This window comes from Ictalurus furcatus, chromosome 22, assembly GCF_023375685.1.
Source record: "Ictalurus furcatus strain D&B chromosome 22, Billie_1.0, whole genome shotgun sequence".
Lineage (NCBI taxonomy): Eukaryota > Metazoa > Chordata > Actinopteri > Siluriformes > Ictaluridae > Ictalurus > Ictalurus furcatus.
Window position 1 is genome coordinate 18,015,399 of NC_071276.1, and position 15,601 is coordinate 18,030,999.

General features: G+C 41.6%; 2 protein-coding genes across 2 annotated transcripts; both read right to left on the reverse strand.

The window, feature by feature from the left end:
• Window positions 1-2,296: 2,296 nt before the first annotated feature.
• Window positions 2,297-6,906, reverse strand: hscb (HscB mitochondrial iron-sulfur cluster cochaperone). The gene is made up of 6 exons (XM_053610694.1): window positions 6,480-6,906; window positions 5,786-5,882; window positions 4,364-4,453; window positions 3,088-3,232; window positions 2,647-2,694; window positions 2,297-2,483 (listed from the first exon to the last, which is right to left on the reverse strand). Exons 1-6 carry the CDS (start codon window positions 6,773-6,775, stop codon window positions 2,389-2,391), a joined length of 771 nt encoding a protein of 256 aa, XP_053466669.1. The 5' UTR covers window positions 6,776-6,906; the 3' UTR covers window positions 2,297-2,388.
• Window positions 6,907-7,005: 99 nt separating this feature from the next.
• imp4 (IMP U3 small nucleolar ribonucleoprotein 4) lies at window positions 7,006-14,819 on the reverse strand. The gene is made up of 9 exons (XM_053610693.1): window positions 14,745-14,819; window positions 13,357-13,465; window positions 12,924-13,007; window positions 11,709-11,818; window positions 11,456-11,588; window positions 11,187-11,341; window positions 10,522-10,616; window positions 8,598-8,671; window positions 7,006-8,055 (listed from the first exon to the last, which is right to left on the reverse strand). The coding sequence occupies exons 1-9, from the start codon at window positions 14,745-14,747 to the stop codon at window positions 7,943-7,945; spliced, it is 876 nt and encodes a 291-aa protein (XP_053466668.1). The 5' UTR covers window positions 14,748-14,819; the 3' UTR covers window positions 7,006-7,942.
• Between the last annotated feature and the right edge of the window lie 782 nt (window positions 14,820-15,601).

Sequence of the window (15,601 nt, forward strand, 5' to 3'; positions counted from 1 at the left end):
TTCTCTCTCCGTCACTCACTCACTCGCACTCTCTCTCTCCATCTCTTTCTCTCTCCGTCACTCACTCGCACTCTCTCTCGCTCACACAATCCCTTTCACTCACTCACTCTCACTCTGTCTCTCTGTCCCCCTACGCTGCTGATGCTGCCAGCCTCCTCTCTCTAACTCTCTCTCACTCACGCTCTCTTTCATTCACGCTCTCGCTATCTCTCCCTCCCTCATGCTCTCTCTCTCTCTCTCTCTCTCTCTCAAACTCAATTTCAAAGAGTCGGTAGAGCAAAGCGGTGGCTCCAGAATTGGTCAGTCACATTTACTCATCAATTTGGGAGCATGGTACACGTTTCCTGATTACAGCTTGAATAATAAATAGGCCACATGCTTCTCTCTCTCTCGCTCTGTGTGTGTCTTTACTGCCGTGGGTGTGCGACGTTTAATTCCCAGCCAATCTGCATGCATTAAGGAAATGGGGTCTCGCTGAAGGAAAACTCTGCTACGTGACGCAGGCGTCCTGCGGTTAATAAACAAGCAGCCGAGGCCTATTACCACAGTACAGACACAGAGCGGCGGCGCCGCCGGCTTCACGACGATCCTGTTGGGATCTCAGAGGCTTTCCTGTACCCTCCGATGTTTGTTTCTCGTCTTCTTGATTAAGAAGTAATTAAGATTTTAATTAGTGATTTCACTTCAACGCTGTCTGACAGGGTTACACACAGAGACACAACACAAGTATGTGACACAAACAAATATAGAAGGGAATAAATCATTCAACCTGGACTCTGGAACCCCGGCCTTCAATTGTGCCTTTATATAATCACATGACTTGCGTCTTACAAGGAGGGGCGGGGATTAATGACGCGATATGATGCTGCATGTAAATAAAGTCTCAGCGCGTCATTTTCAAGTGACATGGTTCCCTCTACAGTCTGACTGGGGTATTCAAACACATACGTCTCTCTCTCTCTCTCTCACACACACACACACACAAGAACTCATACACAATCATAAATCTTCGAATTGCTAAGTGGATTTCTACATAATTTCGTTTATCCTCCACCCTAAGCGACGCTCCAAACTGGTGCAATAAAGCAATTTCGCTGAGGCTGTATCTAATAAGGGTGCGATGTTTTACTGTGTGTCCGGAGTAATGACACAATCGAGCAGAAACTTGCTCCAATTACAGCCTAATGAATCAGTTCACATTACGGCGTAATAAGACGCATTAATCACTGCGAGTACAGCGCGAACACTCGGGCCGAGAACCTTAAGTCGAAGGGTTACATTTGAGTGATTTGTTTTGATTTCATTTTTTGTAACAGATAGAGATAATATATATATATATAAACACCCCAGTGCTATCGAATTCTCGATTCTGATTGGTCGTAAGGTGCTAACTTCTGTATAACCGTACAGCTCGGATCGTACCTCCACCTTTAACGGCAGGTTTATATTAATGCGCTCGTTCTAATACGTTATCGTTTCTATAGCGACAGCTCATTCACAGGGACTCGTACGGTAGACGCGCCACGTAACGTAAGATTCGTCGCAAAGAAAAGCGTGTAATTGTTGACGTGAAGTTTTTTTGGTCGTGTTAGGCGTCTCGAGTGTCGGTGCTTTGTAGGGATTTCCGCCACAGAAAGTTGTCAGGACAGAGGAGTTTACGCTTCCTGGTTTCTCGGGAAAATGACGAGCTGCGTTTGGGGTTTTTAAATTTTTTTTTTTTTTTGAAAAGTACTTGAATTGGCGAGATTGCAAGTGTTGGTCACGTCCAGGAGTAAATTTTTTTATTTATTTTTTTAACATTTGATGTGCAAGGTAGAGAAGGTAGAGATCAGGCACCGGCGAAAACGATCGGATTGGATAGTGTAGAGGGGGAAAAAAAAAAAGAATGGATTTAATCGGATCCTGCGGAGTTTATCTTGTGATCGTTGCGGCCAAATATTTTGCTACTCGAATTTACCGAAATCGCGATCGCAAGAAATTGTTTAGCACGGTCTTTCACACTGACGTTTGTTAGTAAATGAGACCTTTTTAGCTGCACTCGTGTTCGACGCACGTGAATTGAAGAGCGCTTTGACTGAACGCGCGCCGAGATGACGTCGCGTGACGCGTCTCGGCCCGGATTTGGGTAAAATCTGCGGTAGGTTTGAAAAATCGCAAGCTCCTCCGAACATTAGAGGCGGAGTTAATAATTTTTTTGCGATCTCACGTGGCCAGGAATATGTCTAATGATTGGATCACAGTGGATTCTCACAGTGATGCATCGTTTCACCCAAAACGGCACGACCACATGACCACAGGGATTTAAAAATACACTTTAATTGACCACATATTCAACTGTACATATTCAAGGACAAAATATAACGAGTTTAAAAGTCCTTCTCCACCACCTCACAAGTTCTCCCTCAGTTTCTCCTTCACCTTCTCTTCCAGATTCGCAAAGTATTTCATTCGGGTCAGGATCTCTCTGGCTGTCTGCAGGTCCCCTGAGAAAATTACGACATGAAAATAAATCGTTTTTTGGGTGTTTTATTTATTTATTTTTTTAAATACGAGTCAAGGGAACATGCTCCATCGCTGAACAGCAACCTTGGCAGTGTGTACCGGTTATCAAATTTACACGAAGTGAAGAGGAAAACAGGATGATACCTTTGTTTAGCGATGCATTCATCTGTTCAGTCAGGTTTTTCAATGTCACTGGAGGAGGAAAGAGAACATGACATGTATTTACAGCATAATGGGACCCTCGCTTAAAATGAACGAAAATGGGAATGCCACAACACACTATTTATTTATTTATTTATTTATTTATTTGTTTGTTTATTCGTCCTGTCAAGAAAAAATTTCAAAAGATAAAAGAGCACTCCGGGCACAAATGAATAACCAAATCGCTACGGATAGAAGCATTAAAATATAAATAAATAAATGAACAGAAAATGGAAATGTAGCCTTGAGCTTTTCTTTAAAGCGTGCATGAAGTCAAATAAACAAAGCCCTACGCGTGGGTGTAGAGATGTTCACCGGCTTTTCTCTCTTTTTTTTTTTATTCTATTTATTTATTTCTAAGTCATGCTGTGTAGCGGCGCTCACCTTGCACTTCCCGGTCTACAGCGTTGACCTCGTCGAGGCTCCGAGTCTCCGCCAGCTTCTCATTGACCTCCATGATCTTTAACAGCAAGGACGGATCTGCTGTAGAGTCCGTGCCTTCCTCCAGCTCGACTCCTCGCAACTGCAGCTGCGATTAATCGTCATCATCGACAACAGTTAACGTTTTTCTACCACAGAACGACTAATACCACGGCGGTGCTGTTCAAGTCTCAAATCCGGTTGGGTCGGAAAGCGCCGATTCGTTTTCTATAACAGCGGCGAACTTTATACGGATCACCGACAGGAACAGCTCGTTCAGCTCGTCGTACGACGTCATATAGTAAACGGATTAACAAAGAAAACGGTATAATCGATAACATGGTGACGTTTTCCGCGAGGAGACGTTTACTCGACGTTTATGGAAGGAGTCTCCAGTGTCGGAGTGAAAGTAAAGTGTTTCCGGAAGGATGACTCTGTCGGTGAGGGGGGTGGGGGCGTTTATAAATGATTACGGGAACTAACATGTTTCGTGGACGTTCCACGATGTTAAGGGTAACAATAAATGGATAATATTTAAGTACAAGAACAAGGTTCTTTTAATAAATACAAAACAGTTGTTCCGGTTGGCAAATTGCTGTGGTGTAAGAGCAATAAAGCACTTCAGGATGTGCTGTTATGGGAAAATAATCGACGTTGTGGTCGTAACTGTAACTTCACTTCTTCACGTCGCCCGTCACTGATTCGTTTCATATAAACGCATGTCTATTAGTGATGCTAAAAGTTGTTTTGTTTTCCTCTTTCAGTATTCTGTCGTGTTCTTTTCCCCGCCGTATTTCTGACGAGCGAATGAATGTTGTACGAGTGTGTATTTCAGCCCTGTACACACCTGTACACCTAGAGACGTTTTGCTTTAGGGTTTGTTTTACAGTCTTTGTCCAGAAAATGAACTAAAGGGCCATTATTCTGTTCATAAAACAAATTCCAACAATAAAAGAAACGCCGGAACTGTGTTTCCCAGAACCCCTGGTATAACTAACACCATTATTTTATATGCTAGGAATGTGACGAGCTGAAGAAATGAAATTAAAAAATAAATAAACATTACTGGTGGTTTTATACGACGAAGTTTGTGATTGAACTCTCAAACAAACGTTTGGGGGGGGGGTATTTATTTATTTATTTTTAATCACGTTTTCTTGCCTCAATGTCGCTGCAGGAAGCTACTTCAGAGTTTTTGCAAACATCTCCAAAACTAAAAAAAAAAAAAAACATTTCTTACCAAATAGACGCTACGTGTAAGAGGTTTCTGTAGAGTCCTGTAGGCTTTGTTTACCAAGGCTGATTGCTCTTCAGAATATTTCTGTTCTGTCTGGAACAAAAAGTCACACACACACACAAAAAAAAAAAACATAAAAAATACCCAATTAATGAACGTCTCATTGTGTTCAAAAATCTGACAGGCACCTGGTTTAAAAATAACTCGTCAGGCAAACACGGGGTGTCGAAAGGAAATTGCGCTTTTGTAAGTTCACAAAAGGGGAAGGAGAAGAAAAAAAAAAGTAATCTAAAACTCTCACATTTTGCTCACAGCTAGTCATTCACAACGATCACACAGTTCCAGAACAATCCCAAAGCACACAGCTGCTCTCGCGAATCACGCGTCCTCGGCCATGTTGATAATTGGATTCTTCTTCCTCTTTCTCAGGTGTCTCTGTGTCTGGGTAATGGCGGAGGGACCGGGAGTTAGTCAGCTCTCTCCGGAGCGAGGACGAGGACGAGGCGAGAGACGGGTGTCGGGTAGAATAACGCCAGGGAAATAAGAGAGAACGAGCAGGACGAGGAGAACCGTTTCAGCTGTCGGGGGGGGGTTTGTAAAACCTGTCAGAGTGTACTTTGTGGAGTAGTGGAGCTTTGTGGTCCGGAGACCTCGCGACGATTTTGTGTAAAGATTTTTGTGCGGGTGTTGTTTACATGATCACCGGGCTGCACTCGCTGCTTTTTTTAGTTTTTTTTTAAAATAGAAAACAACATTCACGTAGCGACCTGGGGAACCGATACGCTTGAGAACTCGTTCGAAAACCGTGAGCGTTTTTAGTCTTTCAGAAACAGTAGGAGGATCTTACCTGTCCGTTAAACGAGGGGGCGGGGTAATAACAGCACGTTTGTGTCACACCTCCTGGGTCGGGGGTCCGATTCCCACCTCCGTTCAAAGTTGGCATGTTCTCCACGTGCTTCGGGGGTTTCTTCCCCCAGTCCAAAGACACGCTGTAGGCTGAGTGCCATTTCCAAATTGTCCATAGTGTGTGATTTTGCCCTGCGATGGGTTGGCACCATGTCCAGGGTGTCCCCCGCCTCGTGCCCCAAGTCCCCTGAGAGGCTGCAGATTCCCCACGACCATGTGTAGGATAAGCGGTACAGAAAATGGGTGGATGGATGGAAGATATTATAAAGCGATTGCCTGCAGTGTGTTCTGACTTGACGGCAGTAATTCCCTAAAGCAGCAGCAGAGGACAGTGTTTCGCTTTCTCTCTCTCTCTCGCTCTCACTGTCTCTGTGTCTCTCTCTCTCTGTCTCTGTGTCTCTCTCTCTCTGTCTCTGTGTCTCTCTCTGTCTCTGTCCGTCTTTCTCTCTCAGTCTCACCACTTTCTCAAAAGTGAACCTTTTTTTTTTTTGTTTGCCATGTGAAAAGCTGTGAAAGTACCTGTGATTTCTGCCCGAAGTTGTCAGGATGCAGACATCTCTGCAGCTCTATGTATTTTCCCTGAAGCTTCCGAGTGTCCAAAGCGAGCGTCTGATCACTAGAGTTGAACACATATAATAATAATAATAATAATAAATAAATAAATAAATAAATAAATAAATAAATAGTGAAGTGAGGTGTGATTTAATTTTTTTGTCTCTCCTCTCAGCTTTTCAGTACTTAACGTGTTATGCACTACACAGTAAAGTAATAACAGTGGCTCGGCTTGAGGCATCATCAAAATGTCCCCACTGGACATAAATATGAGGGAACGGTGAGATTTAACACGACTTCACATGAAGCGTGTATACCGCAGTACCTCCATTATTCTTTGTGTTGGTTACTGAGGAGGATCAAGAGGATTATGAGGTATGATGGACCAGGAATAACAATTCTCTGAAAACTGCTTCATGGCATAAATTCTTCAGCATGAAGTCTAAAGCTGTGGTTCATCCCCAGTCAGGTGTCTCAACTATTATTATTATTATTATTATTATTATTATTATGGTGTGTATCTCATAAACCTAGGCAAATATTATACCATGTAATTTCTTGTTTAAATCAGGGAAAAGCATGAGTTGTTTGAGTCATGTCATGTTAAGGGGTGTTTGTTTGTTTGTTTGTTTGTACATTATACGTAACATATTGAACTTACCAGTTTAAAATCTCAAAATAAGTCGCTTTGTCATTGGGAGGCTGTATGCTATTACAGGAGGAGCAGAAGAACAGCTGAGCAGATGAACCGCAACTCCAGCACTTTCTTACTGAGGAACAGGAACACAAACACCGGCTCGAGCTCAGGGTCAGGAGACATTTGACCTTTTTAAAATGTAAACAGTACTTCCTGACAAAGCGAGGCGTTTTTCCAGGACAGGAAGCCATGGCGCTGCAGATGTTCTGTAGGTTCGGGACACATCTGTGTGCCGCGCGCAACATCCGCGCGCCCTGCATGATTCTCCAAAGTCAACAACATACACGCGTTAATTACTACACGAAATGCCACCGCTTCCGGGTCGGCACTGCGCATGCGTAGTCGCGTCCGCTGAATTTTTAGATGCGGAAGCGTGTTCGTGAGACGCATTTCAAAATAAAAGCCGCTTCGTAAACAACTAAACCACACGAACAATACTTGAATGAGGAGTTGGAATGTATTTTATTATTATTTATTAATAAATAAAATATTTATTTTTTTCAATCGCTGATACAAAGGGTAAAAGGGATATGTTCTCGGTAAGAAAACTAAGAAAAAACTTTCACACATTGTATTTTTATTGTAGCACGGATCAGAGACACATCATGTACAAAGAGACCGATATGAAACGATCGGATTGAAACAGATTTCACAAAACAGTTTAGTTTTTTAGGAGATTTATAACACCGTGCTGTTGAGTTCTGGATTGTAATTGGTCAGAATCTGTTGATTTTAATCGATGGTGGTTGTGTTTTCGGCAAGATGATGTTTTAAAATTTATGGAAGGAGTCTCCAGTTTCAGTGCTGTGTAACAGTCAGAAAGGTTTCCAAGATGGAAGACTTTGTGCTTTCTGGTTTCTCTGTGAAATTACGAGCTGTGTTTGTAGTTTTATAAACTGAGAACTGAGGGAGAGATTGAGAGAGGGAGACATTGAGTGAGAGAGAGAGAGAGAGAGAAACTGAGATATGTGCAGTTGTTGGAAAATAATCAACTTTCATATTAAAAAAAAAAGTTTCATTCCTTATTTAAGGGACTCAATCGCTCAGCATGACTGCTACAAAGCCCTCGTTTGTGCCACACCTTGGTCACCTCTGTGTATGCCATCAAATATTTACAGGAACCTCAAAGACATGAATAAATACTGAAGTATTGAGTATCTTACACTCCATACAGGTCCTGCGATGGAAAATTATAAATCGTTTCAATGAGAGATCATCTGAAAGTCTGTACATATCTGTTTACATTCTGTCATCACAAAGCAATAAACGTCTCGTCTTCTGTAATAAAAAATAAAATAAAAAAAACAACCCCGAAATCCATACACTCTTCCCTGTACACGCAGATCTCACTGAGATAATTCGGTGAAAAGCAGAGCGATAAACCCACAAAAAGGAGTCCTTTTTGCAACATCCAGAATGACGCGTGTTTACTCCACACTTAACACCTTCCTCTTTCTGGCCGTGCGCGTGTAGGCGTGATGACGCCACTCCACTTCCGCCGTGCCCTCGTTCTCCAGAGTGCCCAGCTTGATCATGTACACTGCGGGCGAGACGGAAAAGACAAACCCACGGACGTTATTGCTATTTGTCTCTGTTTAGTATCCAGAATAATCATCTCTACCTTCCTACTTTTAATAAGAAGAGTTCCACGTAGGCAACGAAGTAATGCTCTGTACACCCTAGTTAGTGCACATTTGTTGACATGCAAACATAACATCTGGGAAGGCAGTCATGTGACCTAATAAATCATGTTAGGTCACTTTATATATCTATTTTATAAGGACTATTGATTAAACACAAGTGTGGTGAGTTTATATCCCTGAATTGTTGTCAATCTAATACCAAAAAAATATGTTGTGTCAAATAGATTAACTTGTGAGATCATTCAAAAAGAGAATTTTATGAAAGTGGTCTTAGTTGGTTTTGGTTTGCATTGGCTTAGCATGAAATATATGCCCTTTTTTTTCTTTTTTTTTTTTTAAGTACAAATCAATTTAAAAATTGAGCACTACAAGATGAATGACAGAAATCGTTCGCTGTACTAAATAACTTCAACCCGTGGCTAATTAACGAGTCACTCACGTTTCATTTCAAACCGGGGTCCAACTTCAGTCAACTCCACGTTCTTGTGGTCCGTTTTCTTGTAAACGTGGTGCCTGTAACGCACAGTACAATAGAAATGCGCTTCTCGTTGAAAGAGTCATGTTGAGGCGGGTGGAAAAAAAAATCTACATTTTCAGTCACATTTTAGAATTTACAGCTATAAAAAGAAATATAGCTGCGAGCAGCGTTTAAGGGGGCCAAGCACTTTCTGGCCCGACCCCCTCAGTGATATAGAAGCCATTAGCACTTCTTCCCAAGAAGATATAGTAAAGCTGGGGGCGAAACGTCAAGCCATTGCAAAGATACTGTCTCACTTCCTGTTCTGAGTAACCCTCCCAAGCTGAAAATAAACTCAGTTGTTTTGTCATCGCGCTCTTAAACATGTCTATCAAGATTGGTTTCGATATGTCGAAGTGTTGCTGAGAAATGGCCGTAATCTTTAGTTAAGTTTTAGTTAAGTAAGTTTTGTTAGGCGACTTTGCCGACAAATTCCTATAAACTGAAAGATACCTGTGAGATCCGTGAGGTCAGTGACGCGCTGCACCTTGATGTTGAGCTATTTAAAATTTATGAGGAGTTACATAATGGGAACTATACCGCCACCTAGAGGTGAATTTAGACACAACTTCTTAGAGGTCCCTTGGACTGGTCTTTTACTGGTACGGGCGTGGTTCAAATCCGGCACGGCGCTGCCGAGATACGTCCACGCTTCATCTCATGGACAAACTGTTCCACATTTCAAAAATCCAAAGACAAACAAGTTTTGTTCCGGTTGGCCTCACGTCGCCGGGATCCGCATTTAATGAGAATTGAACAAACTTTGTGGAAGAAGATCCGAAATGGCAGAAATTTACATCATGGTGCAACATTGAACTCAGCATTACCAAACGAATGAGAGGAGATCGGATTCATGTTTCTATGATATATCATTGCAAACGTATGTCCAAAGTTTCAATGTAGGTGGCTGAAGGGAATTCTCTTATATCACGTACTCTCTTATATTATGAACTGCTATTAAGACACCTTAGATACGGGGAATACTGGGTTATAGTCTCTGTGTGTCTCTGTGCTTTCAAATACCTATGATGAATGTATTCACTTAATTACCTCTTTTCAATAAGCTGCTCAACTGCCTTCCTTTATTATAGCTGACACACGTATTTTCTATACCTTGAAAAGACTTATTTTTGTGACTTATTTTTATGTGCTGTGTGTTTTGTCTAGCACCTGCACACGTAGAAACCCGCCCACGCGGTGCTGTTCTGTATGTGTATAAATACTCCTGTTCTAGACGACATAAACTGGAAGTCTCTGTGAACAGCATATGTGTCAGTGTGTGTGTTCATTTAGACTCTCCAGGCGCCTGAACACTGCGGTCAACCACACTTTCTAGCTCATAGCAGCACAGAACTAAGAGTTAAAAGAAATACGAGGCTGAAAGGCTGACGGAGGACTGAAGGACATAATCTGAGATTCCTTGTCTTTAACAGTGGCGCTAGAGTGCTTGTGATGAATACACCAGAACTGCTGTTCAGGGAGCTGAGACGGTCCTTTTCAATTTCATAAAAAGTGTACAAATTGTTCTATAGGCTGCCATAGACTCCCATTGTGGAAACAAAATACTACTGCTACTGCTACTACTACTACTACTACTACTACTACTACTACTAATAATAATAAGACAACAAAAACATACAATTCCAATAACGGTGCCCACGCAGCTTTCGTGCTTGTCCAATCGATAATAATAAAACATACAATTCATGAAACAGGGTACCTACAGTGCTTGGCCCCAAATAACAGATTGACTGAAATTCCGCAGGTTGTAATCACACCTGTACGGACGAACACTACACCACATGAACACAAAATGACCCAATAGTAAAAGCCTGAAGCTAGTCACCTGAAAGAGATGAAATCATCTTGATTGGCAAATGTAATAACACGTCTGCTGTCCTCTTTGGGAACAGGAAACAGGTATTTGAGGATGTTGGAAACCTGTAAGGGAAAACAAACAAACAAATAAATAAATAAATCACCATGAGCTTCAAATATGCAGCCACTCCAACCATATATATTTTATATATATATATATATATATATATATATAAATATAAAATACATAGCATCGCAAATATTCTATAATAAACTCCCTGGACAGAAAATACGATGCATCCACGTCCGAGACGAAGCAAACCGAAATGTCCGGCTGTCAAACCGTTAGTTTATCACATCGTTTCTATAGCAACCATTTACACAGGAACCTGTATACAGGCTATTCTACATAAATGGATTTTAAAAAATATATTTTAAAAAACGTATAATCGTTGATACGGTACGGTTTGTTTTCTGTCACGAGAATGTTTGTTTATTTAGCGTTTATGGAAGGAGTCTCCAGTGTCGGCGCTTCGGAACAGTCACGGGATGGAGAAGTTTGAGCTTTACGGTTTCTCAGGAACATGACGAGTTGCATGTTTTGTTCAATCGGGTGTATCAGACTGTTTAACATAAACAATGAGGGTTTGCTTCGTTTCGTTCGTTTGTTCGTTCGTTTGTTTGTCGACTCACACGTCTGCCGAGGCGAGAGCTGAAGTTGTGAAAGATGAGGTGAGGGAAGGCCTCGGACATGGTGCCGATGTCTGGGATGTCGTGTCTCATCACCACGTTGTACAGAGTGAAATACGCCGTCGGTCCGAAAGGCAAGTGGCACACGATCAATCCGTCTGACGACACGAAAGGCACACTTACGCTCAGAGAGTGCGGAATGTGCAAGCGAATAAGATCACATGCGTTCGTCGTTTTTTTTTTATATATTTATACACACATATATATCGTACCCGGCTGTCCTCTGGTCTCATGTATTATCACCAGATCCGTCACGTTATTGGCCTTGCATGCATGCACTAGCGTGTCAACTTCATGGTTTCCTCTGTTCATGCGCTGGGCCCCTGGGAATATCAGCTTCACTTCCTGTGGTTAACAAGCACTGACACTTAAACATCGGCTGTGTGGTTAACGTAAGGTTTTTACATGACGTATGAGAATGTGTCATTTAAGCACACTGACATAAATAATAAAAATAATAATAACCTTGGCAAACATTTTGAGTCTGGAGCTCGGGTCTCTGGAAGTCGTCACCATGATTTTCGGGTCTTCCACTCCGGCCCACTTGTACTCGTCGTCCATATGCGAGCTGACGCCTGGGATGAACGCACACACAGGGATCAGTTCTGTCAGTTTAGGATGGGGGTGGGGAGAATAATCCTACATGCACCACGTGTCTCTCTTCTGCACTGATAGCTAAACATCAGCATCAGACTTAAACTGCATTAAATGGGGAGGGGGAGCTGGGGGGGGGCTGGCTGGTGTTTTTCCGCTATACATATACATGCTACGATAACGCTTTAAAAGCCACACGAGGTCGTACTAGGGGAAAAACTCCATGTAGACGCATAAAGAAGCGTTTTACCACGGCATCGTTCTCAAAATTCCCCCCGCTCTATCGCGACACGCATCATATCCTTATAAAAATCATGTTACAGGAATCAGTTCAATATTAAGATTTGCCCTACACTCGGAGATCTCTCCGATGTCGCTTTTAAAACCCGGATACAATCTTCTCGTTTTTTTCTTTGCATACAATGAACTGACCTCGTTTAACAGCTCGGAGTGTGTAGAACTGACTGAGAACGCGCAACGGTTTAAAAACCGCAAACGTGTGAATGTGCGCCGCGGAAAATGTTCACGATTTAAAAACGCGGAAGTGCGAAAATGTGTAAACAAGTCAAAGCGCGTGAAATTCACAATAAGAACATGTTTCGAACTTAAATTCTCGCACACTGATGTTCATTTGTTCGCGATAGATTTCTCTATTTCACTCAGGCCACCATTTTTATTTGAATATTTATTTATTTGTACAACAGATTCAGAAGTATCGGGAATATCTTTTGTCTTATAAGTATCTAGGAACTGGCATTAAAGTACCCTTACGTTAACCTTTAACACTCGGTATAATATGTGCTTCTTTTTTTTTTTTCGTAAAAATGGACAGAATAAGGGTTAAACAGTGCTGTACTGTATGACAGTAGACCAAATGAATTATTTAGCTAAACGCTCATATGAACTACGATCTTTCGGCGGATTTCGGAACGATACCGTTCCAGGACTTGCAAACCGTTCCACGTTTTTATTCGATCGACGTAAACGAACCTTAAACAGCGCGTTCTTTCACGAGTCTGTCGCATTGAAACGGTGAAGCTCGGTGAACCGCGTTTCAATCGGCAGGAACGGCTATAAAAGATTTACCATCTCCGCCCTCGTCGTCAAACTCCAGTTGCTTCTGCAGATCCAAGGCCTGTTTGCGGATCTCGGTAGGTATCAGACGATTATCTGTCGGGGAGAACAAAAGCGAGAGCATTGCTTACAATAAACTTTTCAATTCAAGCTCAATATCGCAAAATATTTCATATAGAAAAGGTTAAAAGAGGTTAAAGAAGATTTAATGGGGGGGGGGGGGGATACACAAGCATCGATGAACCAACAAGAAATCAACTGAACTCAAGTGGAAACTCGTTTAAAAGATTACACCGTATTATAGTCGTTTCTGAGATATCGTCTGTATATAAATGGAGTTAAATAGAAGCAGCCGATGTAAAAATAAATCAAATTTAAAAGGCCCGAACATACACGCCTGATTTTAGTTTTCGGGAACATGATCGCGTAAGTAAATCTGACTCACCATCTAATGCAGATTTGAGTTTCTGTTTCTTCTCCTCTATGGAGCGCAGTCTGTCCTCCTGGGCCTTCCTGTACAGGTACTCCTTCCTGAGACGAACCTCACGCCGCAACTGGAACAGAATACACAGCGCAGGAACGACGTTAGCTAAATAACACCGTTTCTTCAAACTTCTGCTACCTGATGTCTGTGAACATGTTAGGTTTCTGCCCGTCATCTGCAATCTGTACGAACGTATCATGATGTGTCGAGTTATTTCTATGATAGACTATATACTGTATATGGATCACAATGGATCTGGATTTTCCTAACAAACCGCTAGTAGAGAGAGAGAGAGGAGAGAAAAAAAAAAGTAGTGCTGCAATGCTGCATCCATGAAAATGGTTTTATTTAGTGGCTACGAAAAAAATGAATAAACACTGAAAATGGTGGAAAGGTTTCACAAATCTACTGTTGGCTACGTGCACAAAGACAAGCCCCCAAGGGCGGGACAAACACGCTCCAGGGATTTTAACTGGACGAACACAAGACTAGTACAGGTTGAGTCATCAGAAAATTGTTATTGGTTTCCCAGAACTGACAGCTTGTGAAATAAAAAAAGAGAATATCTCTAAAACTATTTTCCCCTAGATATACAGCATCCATAACACTAAGAGAAATGTATCAAAACAATACAAACCATCACAGAAATTCTAATGGTTTCCACTACAAATACCATTACAAACCATCAGCTAACCATTAATACCATTACTGGCAATGTGGCATGTTATGTCTCATGGTATCCCCAATAGAAGGCAATAAATTACCAGTAGAGACCTACAGGGACCATTACAGTTTCCATTAAAAGCATTACAATTCCCATTATAACTATTAAAACCAATACAATTCCCATTATAACCATTAAAACCATTACAAATACTATAAGGATTTTTTTTTCCAGCAGGGGCAGCTATGCTAGCTAAGAAAAATGTTATCGGACGCTGTTAGCCAGCTCATTTATTAATATAAATCTATATATTTTGCATTACAATAGTTTTCCTCTTTTCCTGTAGCTATAAAAACAAACATTTAAACAGAACTATAAGACTATTAATGCGTGTTACAGTAAGTACATACGGTGGAGCGAACTAGCTTTAAAACCAAAGGCCTCATCCCAAATACCTCCCCAACGGTCACATTAGTGCACTAGAAAGGCTGCAGGATCCGCAATTTCGCCCCCTATGTAGTGCGCAAGTACGCGCAACAGAGAGCTATTTGGGATTCAGCCCAACGTAATGTTCAAAATGAATCGCTAACGGCTATTTAATTCATAATTAACAGAGAAACCGTTTAACTTGTTAATTAAACAGTGTGAACGTCGGGTAAACGTTTAAATCTAAATCCTTTCTCACCATTTTGTAACTATTTTCTTCGGCTCGTTCACACGTGCCGCGTCGATGACAACACTAACCGAGCGACCAACCAGTAACGCTTCTTCCTATTGGACAATGGAATAAGCCAATCAGACAGCGGAGTGACGTCACTTTCAGACTGACTGGTCGCTCGGTTAGTGTTGTCATCGACGCGGCACGTGTGAACGAGCTGAAGAAAATAGTTACAAAATGGTGAGAAAGGATTTAGATTTAAACGTTTACCCGACGTTTCGAAAGTCTGAACTAACCGTGTAATTATTATGCGGATTTTTTTTTTTCCAAGATTAAAAAAAAAAATCATGTGATTATTATTCGGTTCATATTAACGAATATTTACTTCAGCCTATGTGGTCTCTGGTTAAAATAGGTAATAAATAAATAAATAAATAAATAAATAAATAAACATTTTTCTTTCAAGGAAATGTTTGAAAATCATTTTCAAGCAATTTTCCAGCATTTTTGCACTCATGTAACTGTGGTCATCTACATATGTCAGGACCCTCGCATTAATCAGTGTCAGAATATTATGGTAAAGCGACACAGCTGTGACCATCCATCCATCCATCCATCTAATGTACCGCTTATCCTACACAGGGTCCCGGGGCGCCTGGAGCCTGTCCCAGGGAACTCGGTACACAAGGCAGGGGACACCCTATACGGGTTGCCGATACAGTACATCGCAGGGCACAATCACACACTCATTCACACACTACAGACAGTTTGGAAATGCCAATCAAAAAGTGAACAACGCATGTCTTTGGACTGGGGGAGGAAACCGGAGGACCTGGAGAAAACCCCTGAGAGCATGCAAACTCACAGGGTGGAGGCGGGATTTA